General features: G+C 45.5%; 2 protein-coding genes across 2 annotated transcripts; one reads left to right on the top strand and one right to left on the bottom strand.

Annotated features, from left to right (window-relative positions):
• Nucleotides 1-568: 568 nt before the first annotated feature.
• On the bottom strand, nucleotides 569-9,485 carry psmd2 (proteasome 26S subunit ubiquitin receptor, non-ATPase 2). Its single transcript, XM_079165856.1, has 21 exons — nucleotides 9,308-9,485; nucleotides 8,183-8,239; nucleotides 7,917-8,081; nucleotides 7,693-7,814; nucleotides 7,224-7,448; nucleotides 6,975-7,133; nucleotides 6,725-6,869; nucleotides 5,903-5,963; nucleotides 5,622-5,768; nucleotides 5,429-5,535; nucleotides 4,488-4,615; nucleotides 4,202-4,289; nucleotides 3,933-4,095; nucleotides 3,648-3,749; nucleotides 3,396-3,547; nucleotides 3,216-3,299; nucleotides 2,477-2,645; nucleotides 2,139-2,233; nucleotides 1,905-2,031; nucleotides 1,654-1,772; nucleotides 569-1,300 (listed from the first exon to the last, which is right to left on the bottom strand). The coding sequence occupies exons 1-21, from the start codon at nucleotides 9,419-9,421 to the stop codon at nucleotides 1,118-1,120; spliced, it is 2,712 nt and encodes a 903-aa protein (XP_079021982.1). The 5' UTR covers nucleotides 9,422-9,485; the 3' UTR covers nucleotides 569-1,117.
• A 487-nt stretch (nucleotides 9,486-9,972) lies between these two features.
• On the top strand, nucleotides 9,973-20,472 carry prss59 (serine protease 59, putative). The gene is made up of 9 exons (XM_079165868.1): nucleotides 9,973-10,216; nucleotides 10,668-10,849; nucleotides 11,983-12,215; nucleotides 13,140-13,275; nucleotides 14,799-14,913; nucleotides 18,088-18,289; nucleotides 19,117-19,207; nucleotides 19,289-19,491; nucleotides 20,163-20,472. Exons 1-9 carry the CDS (start codon nucleotides 10,016-10,018, stop codon nucleotides 20,267-20,269), a joined length of 1,470 nt encoding a protein of 489 aa, XP_079021994.1. The 5' UTR covers nucleotides 9,973-10,015; the 3' UTR covers nucleotides 20,270-20,472.
• The last annotated feature ends 455 nt before the right edge of the window (nucleotides 20,473-20,927 follow it).

The raw sequence follows: 20,927 nt of genomic DNA, 5'->3' as shown, positions 1-20,927 counted from the left end.
AACTCAGTGACATGATAGACCAAGGATACACGGAGTAACTGATATAATCAACCTGAAAGCAGGTATCATGCAGAGGCCAAAAGTGCTCCATAGAAGTTTAGAAAAGATGTTTATTTAAAAAAATGCATAAAGAATAATTGCAGTTCTGTTTGAGTATTTCAACTGGAAGTTAGTGGTTACTATTTATTACTTATGTTTATAACCATTTTAACAACTTATTTCAGCTAATAGATATGCAGCAGACTTCTCAGAAACAAAGAAAAGGTAAACAAATGTCACACACGTCGGTTTTCTCTATAAATATGTACTTGTGTTTATTTATGTGCATGTAGAGAATATGTACACGTGTAGAAGACGTTTATTTCCCTCATGACTAAACCGCTCCTCCTTGTGGAGAACGTGTCACCTGCTGAATTTAGATAGATATATATATATATATATATATACACACATATATATATATATATATATACACAAACACACACTTTATTCATCCCCAGGGGGACATTCTGAGTGACAGCACTCATGAGTTTGAGTAAATCATAATAATCAACACAACACACACACATCACATTTCCACCACGCGGGTCTGAGTTTTTATTTTTGATTCAACCTTTAACAGTACTGTAACAAAAACGAAAGAAAAAAAAAATACAAATAAAAACAGAAGCAAAAAGGTGATGATGATGAAAACATACTTTTGAATGCTCGTATTACAAAAGATGACGTGGACTGAGCCGTTACTGAACCGGTGAACTTTCCCCACATCTGAACTGGCCTCAGGTCAGTCAGACAGCTGGTTCAGTGCATGTGGGAGAGGTGGAGCAAAATTAGAGCAATGAGGAAACCATCTATGTAGAGTGGATACGGTCCCAGTTTTAGCCTCCCTGTGTCCCCCCCCAGTCCAATTAACCAGACCCCCCCCGAAACATGACTGCTGGAGCTGGGCCACGGACAGCAGAGAGAAGACACAGCGAGGAAGAAGGATAGGCCTGCCGCGCTCTTTTCAGCCATGCGGTACACTACTAAATATAACTGCCAAGAGCCATGGAGGGCTACCCTTACACACACACACACACACACACACACAGAGCGAGGCCAGTGAGAATGATTCAGTCTAGGTTTCATAGTTGGGGTTCTTGCGCAGGATAACAAAGCCCTCCAGGATGGGGGTGACGGGGAGGTACTCCTCTGTGGCCAGCTCTGCCCTCTCCCCGTGGGCCAGCAACACCGGCGTGGTGTGGGTCTGGAAACCTGTGATGGCCTTTGGCTTGCCCGCCTGGCCGACGACATCCACGGCCTGTAGACAAATCACACACACACACTCATGTTAAACAGACATTTCCACTTGAATTTATGTTGCTCATGAAATTCCATGATTTCTCCGTCATCCCTGCATATTTATTCTGGATGAATGATGAAAAGACTGGATATCGTTCTGGTATTTGTCTGTTAAATATGAAGCAGGAGAATGTTCTCCAACTGGCTCCAGCTACGTATTTAACGGTCAGACACGAGAGCGGCATCGATCCTCTCGTCTCATTCTCAGCAAGGAAGCAAATGTCCAGAAGTGTCAAACTAAGAAGTTTGGAAAGCAGAATTTCTACAAATATTCCAGTGGGACTATCTATGCTAATGTTCCCGGGGCTTCACCTGTCCGACTCTGACCGACACCGGCAGCGGTCGCAGCTCCTCGTCGAAGGTGACCAGCATACGAGGCTGCATGGCTGCTACCAGCCCGTAGAGAATGTAGTGAGACTTCCCCAGGATGACTGCAATGCACACAGTGAACACAAGGGGAGGGATGTCAAACACTGATGGAACACAACCTTTTGAATTACAAAAAACACAAAGTGGACAATGTTAAGTGTGTGGAGGAGGCAGCAGGAGGAGAGTGAACTGACTGTTCTTGACGTCGAGGAAGGAAACGAGCACGGTGAGCAGTCCGGCTACGGCCACCTGACTCATGAGCTGCCTGTCGCTGTGGTAGGGACAGAGTGTCAGTGTGCCTTTGCCCAGGTGAGTCAGACCCTGCGGAAGGCACAAACAACAAGAGTCAATAGTCACTCGCTACAAACATTTCTGAAAAGAGCACTCGTGTCCGGCACAGAGCGTCCTCTCTTTGTGTCTCCACCCACCTGAGCCAGTCGGACCATGAAGAGATTGTTGGGGTCTTTGGCGTGGTACTGGGCCAGCTGACGCAGCATGGCGGCCAGTCGGGCGTTATTTGTGCCTGAGGAAATGGAAAAGATGAGCCTGTTGAATATGTTGAGGGAGTGAACACTAGAGGCACTGAGGAGAGGGAGCGGTGTGCGTCATCGAACATGATGATTTAATTAAATCTTATTGTTTGTACTCAAAATACTTAACCTCTCGTTTGTCAACTTCTTTCTTTTGAATAAAGTTTTTTAAACTCCACCTCCAGGTTTTGAGTATTGTTGCAGCAGTGAACACAGTTAATGTTAAGCCGACTTACCGCTGCCCACCATGCCCATGGCAAAGATGGAGTTGTGGGACACCTCGGGGTCGGCGTCGTGGGAGAACTTGCTGAGCGTGTCCAGGATGTTCAAACGAGGGTTGGACACGGAGATGAGGGCCAGGGCGAGGGGCACCGCTCGCCTCAGGGTGGGCTCACCGTACCGCAGCTGAGCAACGGGAACACAGAGGGGGAATAAGAAGAGTTTAAGACCAAGAGAGGAACAAAAACACGTGGGGGCTATTTGGATTGCCTTCTTCACACTCACTAAAGTACGGATGACGTAATGTGGAGGAAAAGAATAGAGGAAGAAGGGACACGGCTGAGTCAAGACAACCAGACAATAAGGTCTCTTTTTTAAACAGACTCAGAGGACAAAGAGATCAAAAGAATATGAAATGAAAGGTGGGGAGATGGAGAAATAATAACTCATTCAGTACAGGGGTCCAAACTTGTCACCTTTCGGCAAAAATTGGCATTTTGAATTCAAAATAGGTCCTTTGTGGGATTTGTGAGAGAGAGGTCTGTCTGTCTTTTAACAGTGCGGGTTTTTACTTTATCGTCATGCTAAAGTTGACTTTAAATGCACATAAAGCAGATATTTTTTAAACTCCCAGGGGGGGCATGCCACCTGAACCCTCTCGGGCGTTCACATCTTTGTGACCTCTTCCTGCAGCCCTGCAGTAAAGGTTAAGGAACACACCAGAATAGAAAGCCGACAGCGAGCGGTGCTACTGACCAGATGTCCAAATGTCCGCAGTGCCATCTCTGAACCGATCTCCTCCCCCATGGCAATCAGGGCAATACCAAGAACAGCAACACCCTGAGAGGGAAAAACATGAAAGCATCCATCAGGTAGCTGATAATAGGAACGACAAAATAGAGAAGAAACACTGATGTCTGAGGGTAATCACGGTACCTGGTGGGAGCCCATGTCAGCAGCAGTCTCCTTCTTATCCTTGTCCTTCTTATCCTTCTTGTCCTTGTCCTCCTCTTTTTCCTTCTCCTTGGCTTCGTAGTGTTCGCTGCAGATGTGGAGAAGCTGCTGCACCTTCAGCACATTACCAGAACCTGAGATGGAGGGAAAGTTATTACACAGAAGTGAAGAACTGCAGAGATTTGAGTGATGGATATCGTGCACGTGTACAAACAACAGCAGGATGAGACTGACCTGCGTATGCACAGATGTCCACTAGTGTGTTGGCAAAGCTGCGGAACGGCTCGGGCACAACCTGCAGAGCTGCTAAGGTCGTCTCAATGGCCTCTCCTTTACCTGTGAAAAGAGAACAGAAGAGTTACAGCAGCTATAATACAAGGGAAGGGAAGAAAAGATACAGCGATCACAGCAAGCTAGCTCCCGTGAACTTTGCTACATTTTAACTGGTTGTCTCTTCGTCTTTATGCGTCATATGTCATGTGTGTGTGTGTCTCCCTATATAGTTAGTGCTTTGCGTACCCAGGTGGTTGAGTCCCAGGCCTAAAGGCAGCCAGCGGGCGTACGTGTCCTTCAGCTCCACCTCGCTCTTCTCCATGATGGTCTGGACGATGGTGGAGGTCACGTCGCCGTTACACGAGCCGACCGCGATCATGCCGCACGCCAGCGCCGTCACTCCCACCACCTGAGGGATTCAACACAAACTAAACTGCTCAGAATGTGTGTGTGTGTTTGGGGGGGGGGGGGGGGGGGGAGCCTTTAACATTAAAAAAACAAACACTCATCCATACCTCCATGCTGGATTTGGAGTCTCCCATGACGGGGAGCAGCAGAGACAGGACGTCTTCTCGGTTGGAGCCAGCGTAGGCCAGGCCCAGTCTGAAACCAGAGAGGACCAGGATCAGGACATGCAGACATGTTTAAGATCTCACTTAAAATGATACCCAGAGAGATTCAAGTGTTAACAGCAGCACAATAAGCAACGTATGTCCCTTTAACAAGCCAGTTTACCATTACTTTACTTTACTTTACTTTATCCTGGACTCTTAACTTTCTACTCGTGCGTATTGTCCTCACCCAAAGATGGCTCCTATCCTCATGGTGTTGCTGTTGTGGAGGACGTAGTCAGAGAGCAGAGCGAGGGCCGGGTCACACTCGTTCCTCACACCGGAGTTCACGATGCCACAGGCCAGGAGGGCTCCAGACTGGAGGGAGAGAGGGAGAGGGAGAGGGAGAGGGAGAGGGAGAGACAACGCAGGTGTAAAAAACATTTAGAGACACCTTGCACTTTTGTTTTTCTTACCGAGTAATAACCTTAAAAGGACCGAAGGAAATGGAAAAATACATCTTTAACGGCACAAACAACCACAACAAACCCCGGTTCACAGCTGAACTCAGACAGCTACGGCTGCAGAAGGAACATTCATTCAGGAGTGAGGACAAGGACGTGTTTGAAGAGTCAGTAAGGCGGTGAGAGACGCTAAACAACAGAACTCTGAGAAACTTCAACACCAGCTCTCAGCTAGTGGCTCTGCTTCTGTCGCTTTGATGGACAATGAGACAGCCCTGATCCCCATCCCCCCATGGCCCCATCAACCAGCTTCAGACCACCAGGTCCCCCCTCCCCCAGCCCAACAGGGGCCCCACAATGAAGACTCTCTATTCTGGAGGGAGACGTCAACAAGTCAGAACCCCCGCAAAGCAGCCGGTCCGGACTCTGTCTCCCCCTCCACCCTGAGGCACTGTGCTGATCAGCTGTCTCTGGTGTTCACAGACCATCTTCAACACCTCCCTGGAGACAGGTCAGGTACCAGCCTGCTTCAAGGCCTCCACCATCATCACAGGACTCAACGACTGCAGGCCCGTCGCCCTGACCTCTGTGGTCATGAAGTCTTTTCATAGCCTCGTCCTTGTCCAGAATCCTTGTTTGTGTAACGTACTTGGCAGTAAACAGTTCTGAGTCTGACATCACTGTCTGAGAGTAAGGTGAACTCTATGACAGAGACGTTTATGTTTACCTTGATGTAGTCCTCAGAGGAGTACAGATATTTGTCGATCTGGGTCAGACCACCGTCCACGTCCCACAGCAGGATCATACCCAGCGAGGCCGCGGCGCTCAACATACCTGAGGACGATTAAATCGCCTTTAGTCACCGAACGTTCAGATCAAATCAAAGCCCTTTGGACGACTGCGTCTGTGTCTTCTCTTACCGTGGTCCTTGTTCTTGTACAGCCACTTGTTGCCGTCGTCTGTGAGCAGCTTGTCCTGTCCGAAGGCCGCGTTGACGAAGCCGTTCACAAAGGAAGACGCCAAGTTCATGCGAGCCGAGTCCACCTGGGAGCCGCTGCCTCCGAACCCTGGTCACGCAAAAAACAACCAATCAGTACACACTAGAGCTACCGTCAGTGAACATTAGATAGGTAGACTGGATCTAGACGCATTTAAATGTCTCTAACTGAACACACACACAACCTGCAGACATGAGACTCACTGTTGTTCTCCAGGTGTGTTTTGTAGATGTCATCTGGGACTTTTGGTTCCATGATGTCCAACTGGGGAGGGAGAGACGAGTGTGTTGTTAATAACAGTGAAATGTGCCGAGTCATCTCCTTCTACGAACTATTGTTCAGTCATCTGATCTCTCTAAACACAATCAATGCTTTTGATGCTTTTAATGGTTTTAAGTGAAGCACTTTGAATTACCTTGTTGTTGAAATGTGCTGTACAAATAAACTTACCGTGTCAAGTATTTGATTCACACAAGAAGTTTACAAAACCCTGTGGTTATTTCATATATAGAATATTTATCTATTGAATGACCAGAAAACATAAGATACTGTGATAAATATAGTGATAGATATGAAATAACCCAAATCATGATGCCCTAGTTAGGATGCTGTAAAAGGAAAGATCCTTAAAATGAACATTAATAGAAATGTCCAGCTTATTTTCCATCTAAAACACTAACTATTGACCATAAATAGCTGATCTAACATAAGTGAGCATTCTACGGCATGAATCAACTGTTTATCACACGCCTGCAGCTGCTTCACAGAACAAGTCCTCCAGCAGCATCTCGTTGGCTCACGCGTACATGTTAAGTTACCTAAATAACTTTAGGTTATTATTCTCACATCTTCCTTTTAACAGGCTAATATCTCAGACCTTTGTCTTCCGTAGCCTTAAAAAAGACTTAGCAGCCAAGAAAACCAAAAATGTATCCTGCTTATTAAATGTGTCTGAATAAACATCCATGGCATTTTGAAAACCTGGACATGTACTCTATTATCTCGCTCTCCTCCTCCTCTCTCACCTCTCTGGCCAGGGCCAAGAAGTTGCTGTTGAGCTGCACGTTGGACATGATCTCCGTCAGGTCCTCGTAGTCCTCTACGTCCTCGTTGAGCTCCAGGAACATGCCATGGCGGCCCAGCATGTAGGCCATCTGCTTCTGGATAACTCTGAGAGGCGAAGAGGGGAGAATGTTTCTCATTCAGCGCTCACAATGACACAGCAAGGAGAGGCCAGAGCATGCATGAAAAAATCGTTTTTTTTATCCTCCTTACATGTCTTTGCAGGATGTGAAGATGTTCTCCACCAGCTCCACGTCATTGAGCATCAGGGCCAGGCGCAGGGCTTCTGGGTAACGGTTGAACTTCCTGAAGATGTTCAGGGAACTTCTCAGCAGCGCCGAGTTTTCGGGCTCGGGGACGTAACTCACACAGCTGGAGGAGCGATGCAGGAAGTTAGGCATATTTCAAAAGTCCTATTCTTTGAAATGTATACAACAGGCTAAAACAAACACCTGAACATACCTAGTGAGGTAGAGGCAGACTTTGCTGTAGGCGTTTTCGTCGATGTAGTCCTCCAGCATCTCCAGCCTCTCGATCTCCATCAGCAGGTCGCACGCCTCGTGCTCGGCATTGTGGGCCATGTTGTAGGGCACGATCTCCTTCACCAGCTTCAGCAGCGTCTCCTGCTGCGTCTTGTCGCTCTCCTCCACCTCCTGCCACTCCTTGGCCACCTCGCCGGACAAGTGCCTGGAACACAACACACACAGAGCGAGAGAGAGGTGTTCAAATGTTCTGTTTTTAATCGTTCTGTCTTTTTATATTCCAAACTGAAAGGGCATCAACTATCTTTGTGGTAAAATTGGAACAGTGAATCACACAAACATCAACACACATCAAGGGATCTCTGCGTTTCCTCTGTTTACAATGCAGCTCCTCCAATAAACACGAGAGCGGTACACGTGTGTTGTTGCTCGTCGTCGTGTCTTCTTACCGGACGTATTCATGTCCCCAGGAGGCGAGCTCTTCCTGGGAGCCGAGCAGACGGTACTTCAGACACTCCCTCTCTCCGCTCATGGTCATGGCCAGCACCGACACCACGTCCCCACAGAAACGCTGCCAAAACGCAAACAACATTAGAACGGAAATGGCAAAAACAAAAAGAGAGGCCACGCACAGATTTCATACTTTCCCGGCGTCAGCACAGTGGAGCCTCACCTTGTTCTCTCCGGCAGCCATGCCCTCGTAGATCTCTTTCAGCTTGCCATAGTGTGGGCGCAGGAATTTGAGGGGCTTGGGCACCGAGGTCATGGAGGTGGTCGAGGAGCGGATTAGTCGGCGCAGCTCTTCCAACGCCGGGCGGTGCAGCTCTGTGTTCTTCTCCTGCAAATGTGTAGAATCGTGAGGGGCTTATTTTCTGCTTTGTAAGGGCCTTTAAACCACGACACACAAGAGACGTTGTATAATAATAACGTAATACTTACACCCAGTCTCTCCACCATCATCTCCAGGTCCTCTTGTAACTGCTTGTCTTCTTCTGACTGAGAGGTAGTGAAGAAAACAACATCAGCTGTTATTGATGAAACTTTAAAAATGGAAAATAAAGAAGAATGTATTTGTTTAGGCTGCCTTTGGTCTTGAAAATGGAGAGAGGTGACCATAGTTTTGGTTGATAACGTTGATGGTAAAATATGCATCAACATTGCCATCTACCCGACTACTGCTGATGCTGTCAAGCACGCTGTAATGTTCAGATTACTGTAAGACAAAGTACCCAAAGGGACAAATAATGGAAACTTAACTTGGTGACTTAATAGCATTGTTTTCCATTTGGCATCCACAGGTAGGACGACAAGTTAAGTTTAACCACTTAAGTATTTAAGTGTGAATGTCCAGCTGGTGCATTTAGAACTACTGTAAATAGCTTATAGTTTATAAATTAAATCTTATTCCCTTATAACACTAGATACCAGTTTACTCTGCTACCTTTAAACCCACTAATGTGTTTTATGCATCATGATGGCGACATGCTAACCAATTCCACATGTTTAAATGTTACATGTGTTTGCACTAAATTCCACATGTACCATCTAGTAACCGGAACAAAATAACCTGACACTTGCTAATTGATAAGATAACAAACCGTACAAGCTAATCTGACATTTCAGACCGTTGTAACAGTTAGAATAAGTGTTATTATAATGTATATTAGTGTGTGTGAGAGCGTAGCTTAGCTGCTGTGTCACACAGCACGATGCCCAATGTTTATCATGACTATAGCAAGTTAGGGAGCCAAGCTAACAGCGATGACAACCAGCAAGCTAACGTTAGCTTATAGGCTAGGCTAACGTTAGCTAACTTACGCGAGTTTGATCCGTACGACTTTGTTTAAGGACCACGGGAATTTTAACAAATGAAAGAGAGATTGGTTTATATCAGACATTATTGTTTTAAATTACTAACAGTTTGTCAGTGATGTATTCTGAAGTGACAATGACTTCGGCCTTCTCCAACCATGTTGTCAAAGCGGCAGTGACTAAGGCAAAAAAATAACACCTCTGGCTCCGGTAACGCTAGCTAGTTAGCCCCCAAAATACCCCCGAAATTACCAATTCTTGCTCCTCTTTCTTCTCCTTCCCTGAGGACTTTCCTTTCTCCTTTTCCTTCTCCTTCTCATCGGTCTTCTCGGGCTGCTTATTCTCTTTGTTTTTTGCCCCCTCCATAGTTGCGGCTCTATGAACTATCGGCTAGCAAACGGAACTGAGGATGACTGCTGTTCTCCTTCTTCTTCTTCAGGATGGAAAACGTTGTTGTCTTTTTCACTTTACCGCCCCCTGCCGGTGGTGGTGTGGAGCTGTGTGTACATGGGTAGTTCAAGACCTGCGCAAAATACGGGAACCTTGAAAGATACCTTCGCGGTTAAATATATACTTTTAAATTGTTTCCTTTAACGTTAAAAATAGTTAAAAGCCCCCAGGAAAACTCGGCTTTTGTACTTGCTGATTACGCATACACGTTTTTGGGTGATATATTTTAGGCCATATGGTAATTTCACATAAAAACATGCAACAAATATAGTGTCGATCGATTAGTTCTAAATAATTAAATACATACTTAAAGCATATTTAGTTTTTAACTTTAGAAAAACATAAATGGAGAAAATATCCTGTAAGTATCTCCTGTGGTACGTGGAAATGAGCTGTCATGCATTTCTCCCACGTTTTTGCGAGTCATTTAAAGTAGCAAAATATCTGATCACATGATCACACGGGACTGAATCACATGCCCCCCTGACTGCTTCCTCGTTTCCAAACGACATGGCTTTTCATGGGTTAGGGTCGCTTCTCCGTAACGTAACTGTCCTTGTGTTGTTGTCTGTGTTTGTTAACGGGAATGGACAGTTCAGGGGCCTCAGGAGGTTTCATCATTACTCCAGCCAGAGGACTGTGTTAGAGGAGCAGTGGTTCACTCAGAGACTGGATCACTTCAATGGTGCAGACAGCAGAGTGTGGAAGCAGGTTAGTCTGGTCTGTTTCTCATGCATAGAGAAAACTGGTCTGTGTATATATGGTGCTAACACAAGTCACGAACTTATTGTCTCATAAAGAATAACTACAGTGCAACAAGGTGTACTTTTTTTACAGCAAAATGACCTCAATTCATGTTGATTTATTTTGTCTGGATGACTATGAAACACTCGAGTTGTGCTTCAGGAGAGTTGTTTCTAATTTAATTAATTGTTTGACCACTGCAGTTGTATCTCTGGTGTCTTATAAACACATGAGGGTTGGGCACATTATGTGGATGACACCAACATAATAAAGAAATAAAATAATAAAGATGCAAACATGACCCCTGATGTCTCTCTCTCTCTCTCTCTCTCTCTCTCTCTCTCTCTCTCTCTCTCTCTCTCTCTCTCTCTCTCTCTCTCTCTCTCTCTCTCTCTCTCTCTCTCTCTCCTCTTCTCAGAGGTACTTTGTGAATGAAGCCTTCTACAAACCGGGGGGTCCGGTGTTCCTGATGATCGGGGGGGAGGGTCCGGCCAATCCGGCCTGGATGCAGAACGGGTCCTGGCTCACTTACGCCCAGAAACTCGGAGCGCTCTGCTTGATGCTGGAGCATCGCTTCTACGGAGAGAGTCACCCGACCCCGTGCGTTTCAACCTTTGCTGATTTTAAATTCTCCACCTTGTATGAGTGTGTGTTCACTCCGAAGTCTAGTTTTAGATCTGTTTATTTAAACCCTCTAGCTTTGTTGGTCTCTTTGTGGTGACAGACAGGCTATTAAATAACAGCAACAAGGTGCCACAAAACCTCTCTTTATGTATTCTACATCACCGACGGTCAGTTTTGGCAGTACAACCAAATTAATAGTTTTTAGCTTTAGAGACATGATTAAAATCAGTTTGACTCCTCTTTGACCTGTCAGGTTGGTAGCACGCCAACATATTGTCCAATAAACACAAAACCTTTGATTCTAGAGGACAATAGTTTTTAATTATCACAGTTTAAGATATTATCTTTACAGTTAAACTCGTTCCAAAGGCTGTTATCATCACTCAACGTGTGTTCGCAGCAGTTTCTTTGAGCTTTCAGCAACTCTGGTTCCACAATACTGCGGGGTCAAAAACAGGACAATAATCCATTGTGAAACCAGCTTCATGAGTGTTGTTGATGCCGGTGTAGCTGCTGTACCACCAGATGGCAGCCCTGCACTCTAAAGAGAGTCTCCGTGGCTCACTGCTCCTTTTAAAATAGATTTTATTGATCACTTTAAAGCACGGCTGGGTCTGGCCCCAACACACATAGGGGACATGTTGACCCCCTTGTGACCCAGCTGGCAGCCTCAGGTCCTCAGGTGGGGCCTTCTGGCTGTAAACTAAAAGGTGATCGAGCTTTTTCCATCAGGACCCCTCGTCTTTGGAACGAGCACAAACATTTTTACAGACTGGTTTTCATGTGAAGTCGTTACTTTACTGCTTTATTTTTATTTGTTGATTTTACTAAATTATTAATTTTATTAATTAAATTTTATTTATTTCATTTATTCTTCTTTTCATCTATTGTCCTGTTTTATCCGGTTTAAACTCTTTCCTTAGTTGCTTTGTTGGGCCTCACTGTTTGTTGTTTTTGCTGCTTTGTCTGTCAATACACTTTGTAAACTCTGTTTAAAGCAGCTTTATAAATAAAGTTATTATTCAGTATCTGTACAGGCTGAATGTTGGGACGCTCACTCAAAAACTACCATATTTCACTCACGCCTCCCTCTCATCTCTCTGCCTCAGTGACCTCAGCACGGACAGCCTGCGTTTCCTGAGCAGTCGGCAGGCGCTGGCCGACCTGGCTCACTTCCGCGCCGTGACGGCGGAGACCCGGGGGCTGGCCGGCAGGAAGTGGGTGGCGTTCGGCGGGTCGTACCCGGGTTCTCTCGCCGCCTGGTTCAGGCTCAAGTACCCTCACCTGGTCCACGCCTCCGTGGCCACCAGTGCACCTGTTCACGCCACGGTCAACTTCCCAGGTATTAAGACACACACACACACACACACACACAAGTGGTTTGCATTCTCATCTTGTAAAGACACATGTGCCACTCATTTTTAGGATAGTACACCAAACTCTATTTAAAAAAAACAGTGAATTTAAGTTTGCTGTCAGAGAGAGAGAGACACAGAGCAAAGCCCAACCGTGACACACACGTCTGAATCAGAAACGATGTTTGCACATAGTGCTTGGTGCATGACAATGAACACAGTGCAATAGTATGCAATAGTAGCTCCGTGTCTCGGGGAGCTTCGAGTCCCCGACGGATGAAAGAGACGAGGAAAGGTTTCGCTCTCTGTCTGTGTTGTGTTTGGCCCGAGCTCGTTGTTTTCCTGCAGGAAAGGCTGCGGGGCGGGAATGGAGGTCAGAGTGGCTTTGAATGTGGACCTGCACCGTCACACACACACACACACACACACACACACACACACACACACACACACACACACACACACACACACACACACACGGCGCTATCTTGAAGACACCATTGCACACATTCGCTCAGACTTCTATAAAACATCCGAGACGCAAAACATGTGGGTTTGCTCTGACGTCAGGTGTCTGTTTATTATTTCCCAGAAGCAACACTGCGCTGAGTCAGCATTATTACCAGCAAGAGGCTGTGTTTTCACTCCAGGTGGAAACATTCTAAGGTTTAGTAATGTGGAGCTTCTCCTCTTGTTAAATAAACTGTGAAATCCACTTTTCGACCTCACAGAGACCTCTTTAAAATAAATGCTTTCACAAGCACTGGACTAGAACGTGGTTCCCTCTGAAGATGAAGTGGTGCTTTTTGCAGCGCCTCTAAAATAGCCCTGTGTGTGTTTAACCAGCGTTCCCGTGTGTGATTGTCTTTAAGTGTCCGCCCTCCCCTCTGTCTTTATGTTCTGTATGCCAGAGTACTTGGAGGTTGTGTGGCGCTCGCTGGCCTCGGAGAACGCGGAGTGCCCCGTCATGGTGAAAAAGGCTTCGAGTGCCCTCGTGGAGCGCCTGAAGGACCCCAAGACCTACGACAACATCACCAAAGACTTCAAGTACGCTGTCTAAACTCTTTGTAGCCGATAAAGAAGAGCAGAGTTATGAAGTACGTCATCTTAAAAGATCTGTGAGACGAATAATAAATCATGATCTCCATAAATTTAAGATCATTTATCTTTTTATCTGGTAAAGGGTGAGGATGGGAATTCCCCAATAACATATGTTTCTATAATATGTTTTAATATAATATATATTTGGATGCAGCTTAGTCCTATTAGTTTATGAAGGTCTATGTGTATATATATATATATATATATATATATATATATACATATATATATATATGTATATATATATCTCCACCTCTACTTATCTTCAACCCGAGCAGAGATCTAATCAGTCAGAATAAGTGAGCATGCAAAGTGGCGATGGATCGTTTCCTCAGCAGATTGCTTTTGTTTGTAATATCTGTCTCTAATAAACCTGTGTCTGTTTCATTTGAAGTGTCTAAGCGAGCCCCAGCAGTGAGCCGGCATGCACGTCATCAGGCTCTGGGAAATATAAAGTGGAAGGCAGGCATGGTGGATGTTATTGATTCTACTGTGCTCCGTCTACAGTCATTACGTCTTTCTCTGGTGTTGTTCTGCATATTTAAGGTCGACATAGTGACTGTAGGTCAACATGGTCTGTTATACTGGTGCAGTTATTCTCACAGTGCTAGTTAATGTCTCGGAGACGCACCAAAGCCTCGACTTTGTGTCTGACCACATGGGACATCTTTTTTTAAATGTGAGCTTCTTGCAGGTCATGCAGACGTGTCCTGGTGCAGACACAGAGGCTTGTCCAGCTTCCAAACCACAATGCCTCAGAGGATACACCATTTGCGTCACGATTTCATCGTGATGGAAGAATCACGCGCACATGAATGGTTTCTAAAATTAGCATGACTCGACATGTTACCCAAACAAGGTCAGACAGACGGTCAAAGACTGTCTTTTTACCGCTTCAGTCTTTCACACAAAAGCCCTCATTTCAACCTCATGGTGACGCTACAGGAAAGGTCAGGGGATCACTAAAGTCAGTGGGGTTCATCCTCTGGAGACAATGATTGTCTGTACAAAATGTTTTGGCATTCCATCCAATATTTGCTGAGATGTTTCAGTTTGGACCAAAGTGGTGGACTGACCGACGAACACTGCTCTCCCCAGAGCCACGAGCTAACAACGTTTTCTGTATTTGGAGAGGTTGACACAATCCACCCACATCCGTGGTTCAACTCATCCTCTAAAGAAGTGGGTCTGCTTCATGGAGCTGGTTTTTTAGTACATAAGAAGCTCCAAACACTGGCTGGTTTATTGAAACAGCCTGAGGTTTTATTTCCTGAGAACACAGGAAAAGAGAAACAATAACTCGATGCACTGTACAACTGCCAATGCTTTGGTCTAACTTCCCTCCCCATTTCCCTCTCTGTCCCCCCCCGACCTCCCCACCTCCTCCTTCACCTCTTCTTCATCTCCCTCCTTACTCCCTTTGCATCTCCCCTCCTCCGTCTTCCTCCCCCCCCCCCCCCCTCCTCCAGCTTGTGTTCCAAACTGCAGATCCAGACAGAGATGGACTCTGCCTACTTCCTGGAAACGCTGGCTGGCAACTTCATGGATGTGGTCCAGTACAATGAAGACAACAGGGGGTTTGAGGTGAGAGTACACACAATAACATGGATTTTGGAGGCAGATGCTGTCTTTAAATGTGGTTGTTTTCATGCCAAAATAAGTGCTCATTGCTCACAACAACTTCAGACATTGAACTCCTTTATTGCATCTTTATTTCCAATGAAACTAATTGAAATTCTTTACATTTAAATTAGCTGCATGAATTGAATATGACGCTAGAGCCGGTTAGAGGTTAGCTTAGCTTAGCATAACGACTGGAAGCAGATGGAAATAGCTGCCCAAATGTAACAAAATCCGCCCACCAGCACCTCTAAAGAGTCCAAAGACCAGCGAGCTGTTTCTACCTGCTTCCAGTCTTTCAGGCTCTTCTTTTAAAGGGTCATTTCCAATAAAGCCCCTTTCTCCCTAATCATGCTGATTAATTCTAGCCAAAATGTCATCAATTGCATTGTAATGTGTGAGAAATATATCTCTACAATCCCTTTAAAGCACATCTCCACAATTTAAGAACAACATATCAGACTGACATGATTTATGCGCGTCGAACAGAGAGCGTAGACTTTGTGCAGAGGCATTTAGGTCAGGGGTTGACCTTTTATCCAGTCGTGGTTGAGTGGAAGGCAGCTATGAGGTGTAGGAGGGCTACAGACAGCCCGAGCAGTATGCTGAAACATAAGAAACGCTGCATTGTTTAGCAGCCGGGGGGGCCCTGAGATGATGCCAGGCCTCCAGGGCTGCTCCTGGGCCGCTTGTTGCTTACTTGTCTGTATCTCTGTATTCCTTGTGTACCTGCAAACATATAGGTGAAGAATGACACCAGTGTCTAGTTTGTTTAGTGCCGCCGGCGCTATGTGCTGATATTTGATGTTGGTAGAAAATCTCCAATGAAGCCAAGGGCCATGACAAAAGCACTGATAAACCTGCATGACATCATTCAGTATCGAGTGTGGACACTGAAGCAACCGGCTGATATCAGATTTCTACTACTTTTTTACTCAGAAGAAGGCCTGAATAAGACGAAACAACTCATAACCAGAAGAATCCACACATGGCAAGATGTCTGGTTGAGTTCCATTATATTAAGGCCACGACAATGGAGGGTAAAACCTCATACTTCACCCCTGAAATGACCGTTTCTATGTCGGTTACACACCCTGTGTTACCTTGAATGTCTACACAACAATACTTTATCAAACCAGAAGGGTGCACTCAGATCCCCGGATGGCGAGTCAACGGCAGTGTTAAAACAGACCATGAAAGGTGTTTTTGAGAAAGTGTGAGTCAACACAACCACAAAAGGTCCTTGAGCGTGCAGCCGTAACTGGCCACCCAAAAATATTTAGCAGTTTGCTGAAGCACAATGCGAGATTAGCCGTGGACGGACACGGAGGAGCACATTCAGTCCCACGACCCAAATCACGTGCATGTTCATGTACAAACGTGTGCAGACGTGTTTTAAATAGTCTGGTTTTAGTGAGTTGGGAGCCAGTCATATAACTGATGGACGGTTGGTTAAGTGTCAGGACATTTTATTTCTTTCAGGAGAAAATATACAGATCTAGAGATATCATTCTCACGCAACAAACCGATTCTGTCCTCTGGAGTGGAATTAAACTTCCCGATAAAAGTAATCCTGCAGATTCCAAACTGTGACTCATAATTCACGTTGTAAAGATAATTTCCGTACTACAATTACATTAAATGATATTGCCCAGCCCTGTTCCAGAAGAGGTCTCCGTTGTGGTGCAACATCTCATCAACATGTTTATTGTTATTATCTCTTAGTGTGCATCTATTCCCATTTCTTTTTCCTCCCGAGGTGCTCTTTTCTTTCTGTTTTTAGCAGCTCCCCTCCTCTTTTTTTCTCTCTCTCATCCCGTCCCCTCTCTGTCCCTCCTGGTGCCTCGAGGAGACGTGAGTCCGGTTACCAATAAGCTGAAGAAGGAACAAAAGCCTCTGTGGTCTCTCTGGTTTCCTGTCGCCCCCCCGAGCTAAAGAGACACTTATAAAAGAACTGAGAGGAGTCCACGGCGCCGTAGCCCGGACCCGACGCAGCCAAACGGCTCTGCCTCTCCGGCACAAAGGGCCGCGTATGAAGCAAACCGGCAGGTTTTAGGTACCACTGAGGAATTTGGGTAAAGGACTGAGGAACCGAGGGTGTAACTCAATCAGAAGAGGCCGAGCGGTGGCTTCACAGTTGAGGGGTTATCAATGGGGGGCTTTTATAGAATACGGAAAGGACGTTATGTAACGTCGTGGAACAAGTTCCTCTTTTTACACACAGGAGGTGCGGAGAGATGCAGCGACGCATTTATAGTTAACGAGGCTCTGCTTCTGCACGTGGGAACAACTAACCGCTGCCAACTGTTTCACTCCTCCAACCCCTCAGTCCAGCTCTGCTTTCTGTTTGAGGCAAAGTTAAACCTGGAATTGCATTGTGGGTACAGGCGAGGGATCATTCAATTATTCAAAAAGTCCAAGAGCTGTCTGCAACAGTTGTTGGGCCTTTTGATTTTTATCTCATGCATTTTGTGCAATATGTCACCAGTTCACTTATTGTTTTTATGCACAATTGATTGGACGGGGCACACCAATACTTTTTTACATAAATAAGTAAATTAAATAAATACAGGTTGACAATCAGAGTAAATAATAAAGTCTGCAAAGTTCAGATATTAACTTTAATTGTGTCGGCATCTTGGTGGCCGAGATTCAACCGTGAGACCTTTTGTTGCACGTCACACCCCTCTCACTCCCCCCCCCTTCTCTCTCTCTCTCTCTCTCTCTCTCTCTCTCTCTCTCTCTCTCTCTCTCTCTCTCTCTCTCTCTCTCTCTCTCTCTCTCTCTCTCTCTCTCTCTCTCTCTCTCTCTCTCTCTCCCTCTCCCCCATTTCTACATTGGCCCTCACGCTGGACCTTTGAGGATGACGATGAAGTGGTCTCTTTAAAAGCCACTTGGATGTGTCCACATTAAAAACTCCCTCGACATGAACCCATAACACCCTTTGTCTTGTGGTTGCACTCTTTCACTCTTGCAAGTATATGTCACAAGTTCACGTCTCCTTTCACAATAAAAGCCCATGGAATACCTTCACCGGCAGAAACGGACCATTCATCATGAGATGATGAGACTTCATCTTAACTTCTTCTTCTTCTCCTTCTCCTCCTCCTCCTCCTTCTCCTCCTCCTCCTCCTTTAGGGTGTGACGGGCACCAACATCACCATCAAGGTGCTGTGCGGCGTGATGGCTGACACCTCACTCGGGGAGCCTTACGCCCGCTACGCTGCCGTGGCCCGCCTCATGATGGACACCTTCTCTATCAAATGCATGAACGTCAGCTACAAAAGCTACCTCGGAGACATGACGGACACATCTTGGAAAGGGCCGGCCGCAGGGGGAGGTGGGTATTTACTGGGAAGGACTGTCTGTGTGTGTGTGCAGACATGGTTATTTTAAAATGTCACCAGCTATTTTTTTACGTACTCGGTGCCAGTTTGTTGGCAGGTTGGTGTGTTTTTTTGTTAAATAACAGAGACAGTGTGACGTCACATTGACATTTTTCCACTGTCGTCCAACAGTAACACATAACACAGGAGCAATCGGCTGCAGTAGAAGGTAGAAAACACACCAGTAGCCTCAGTGGACCAGAATAAAACCGGTTACGTGTGGAATTTGGGATGCGGTCACAGTCATGACGAAGCAAAACCCATCTCTGGGTGTTGTCGGAAGGCTTTTTTTAGGATATGAAATAATAAACTAGGCAATTTCTGGCTAAGTAGATCCAACAAACAATGTAATTACATCACGTAACTCCTAAAAAAAAGTCCTGGAACGATGTGGAAATCCCAAAATAATGTTTTCTTCTTAAAGTAAGAACGTTAAACTCTGTTTTTTTTCAGGCTTTAAAACAACCACGGTTTATTTTGCCTTGAGTAGACGACTCTAAGCATGAAATGCTATTTTTAATGTGAATTATGTCGTCTCGTGTATTCCATGTTGTGGCCCTGCGTTGGGCCGTGTTTCCAGTTCCCAGCTTCAGTCTCATGAGTGGGAGGGCTGCAGGTACTCGTCTCTTCAATGGTCACTGGGATGTGTCGGCATAACAGAGAATACTTTTTGGGTGCAAACAAACAGTCATCTTCACCTGCTCTGTTAGTGAGTGCATTGGTTTATACAAACCAACTGATTCTGCTGGCTAACGGGTCATTTTTGTTTGTGTGTATTCAGGGAGACAGTGGTTCTACCAGACCTGCACTGAGTTTGGATTCTACCAGAGCACCGACTCGCCCAACCAACCGTTCACGGGCTTCCCTCTAGCGTGAGTACGCCAAAACATCGCCTCTCTCTGCCTAATAAACGTACATGTTTCCACCTCTGCTCTCACTATTCTCGTCTATAGGTATCATGTGAAACAGTGCGCAGACTTCTACAACGTCAGCGCCGAGCAGCTGGCGGAGGCCGTGGCGCAGACCAACGAGTATTACGGCGGCTACGACATCCGCTCCACCAGGATCGTTCTGCCCAACGGCTCCATCGACCCGTGGCACGCGTTGGGAGTCACTCAGGACATCACACCCGACCTCCCGGCTGTTTTCATCAAAGGTGAGATAGCAGGGTGACGTTATACCGCCTTCTAGGAATAAGACTTTAAAATAGATATTATGAGTCAAAACGTCTTTGTGTTGAAGGTACATTTCACCACCTTTTTTATGTGGATGTCCACTCAGCGTTGATGGTGAATGTAATCGTGCTAGATTTAGTTATTGTGCTCTCAGTGCCTACATGTACCAGGATGCATTGCGGGCCTGACTGGACATCCACATCAAAGGGGGGGGGGCGACTTTTGTCCCTTTAACTACTTGTTGAAACAGAGTCGGACTTAATGTTTTGCAATTCCCAATAAGCCAAGATCACGCATAGAAGATATCTGATTGCAGTCCAGTTGTCTCCGTTCTTCTTCATGTGTAGTCGTCACAGCAGGTGTCGTGTAGGTAGACGGTCCTTTGACTACAGTTTGTCATTAATAAGCATTTGAGGAACTTTTTAAATTAGTTTTTTTTGGTCTAAAATGTGTTGAGTCACCCGAGTTAACTGAAGACTGGATTTCATTTGTGACCGCTTCACGTTACAGAAGCCAAGCAACGGCTTCAGCGTCGAACAATGGCTCACTTGTTCAATTCTAACTTTATTAGGTGGATAATTGCTCTCAGAAAATCTCAGTTTGACTGCTTTTCTTATATATTTATATATATATGTTGTTCTCTCTGATCCAGGAACAGCTCATTGTGCCAACATGTACCCTGCCAGGAGCCAGGATCTCCCCCAGCTGGCTCTGGCCCGGGATCACGTCTTCTTACTTCTCCAGAGGTGGCTGAAGTGAAACGACTGACAGCCGAACAGGCCAATGGAACGGCTCACCAAGACAACACACATTTTAACTTCTGCTTCTTTTACTGCCACGTTTATGAATCTGCATGAAAAGGCACTTTACACAAGCGTTAGATGGTACAAAGTTCAGCTGTTTTACGAATGCTGTTTTAAACGAATGAGAGAGATGAATAAATCCTACTTTTTTTTAATGACTGCTTTTTTCTCTCTGCGTTTTCAGTTTCATTTTGAGTCAACATTACAAAGGTTAATATAGTGTATTTCTGGCCATGGCTCAGTTGAATTAATTGTTTCAGGAGGCAGGTTTAACTGCACATTAACTGACTATATTTGAACTATTTAACTGAAGAACAACGAGTTGCACCATCCAGAAATACTTCATCACACTCAATCATTTCTCATTTCGCAAGAACAATTTCATAAGTACTGGGAAAAAAAGGAAACTTGTGTAAGTATGTGAAATTAAAATGTTTCCCAGCATAGCATTTGCTTTTTGATATAATATGCGATGTCACTGCCTCTAGTTGCATGCTATTGACCGATCCTATCTGCACATACAGGACACTTTGTGTGGCCAGCTCTTGACAAATACATTTCATATTGAGAAACTCTCACAGCAAACGAAAGTTCATCAACATCATTTCCCTCTC

This window comes from Pholis gunnellus (genome assembly GCF_910591455.1).
Source record: "Pholis gunnellus genome assembly, chromosome: 9".
In the NCBI taxonomy this organism is placed as follows: Eukaryota; Metazoa; Chordata; class Actinopteri; order Perciformes; family Pholidae; genus Pholis; species Pholis gunnellus.
The sequence above is the reverse complement of the archived record's forward strand: the minus strand, read 5'-3'. Positions and strand labels throughout refer to the sequence as shown.

Excerpts from the sequence above, each read along its gene's own strand:
- psmd2 (XM_079165856.1), bottom strand. The coding sequence starts at position 9,421 with ATGGAGGGGGCAAAAAACAAAGAGAATAAGCAGCCCGAGAAGACCGAT. Across the intron at positions 5,536-5,621 it reads GTACAAGAACAAGGACCACG|GTATGTTGAGCGCCGCGGCC; the intron begins GTAAGAGAAGAC and ends AATCGTCCTCAG. Across the intron at positions 4,616-5,428 it reads CCTCTGAGGACTACATCAAG|TCTGGAGCCCTCCTGGCCTG; the intron begins GTAAACATAAAC and ends CTCTCCCTCCAG.
- prss59 (XM_079165868.1), top strand. The coding sequence starts at position 10,016 with ATGGCTTTTCATGGGTTAGGGTCGCTTCTCCGTAACGTAACTGTCCTT. Across the intron at positions 13,276-14,798 it reads AACATCACCAAAGACTTCAA|CTTGTGTTCCAAACTGCAGA; the intron begins GTACGCTGTCTA and ends CCCCTCCTCCAG. Across the intron at positions 19,208-19,288 it reads TTCACGGGCTTCCCTCTAGC|GTATCATGTGAAACAGTGCG; the intron begins GTGAGTACGCCA and ends TCTCGTCTATAG.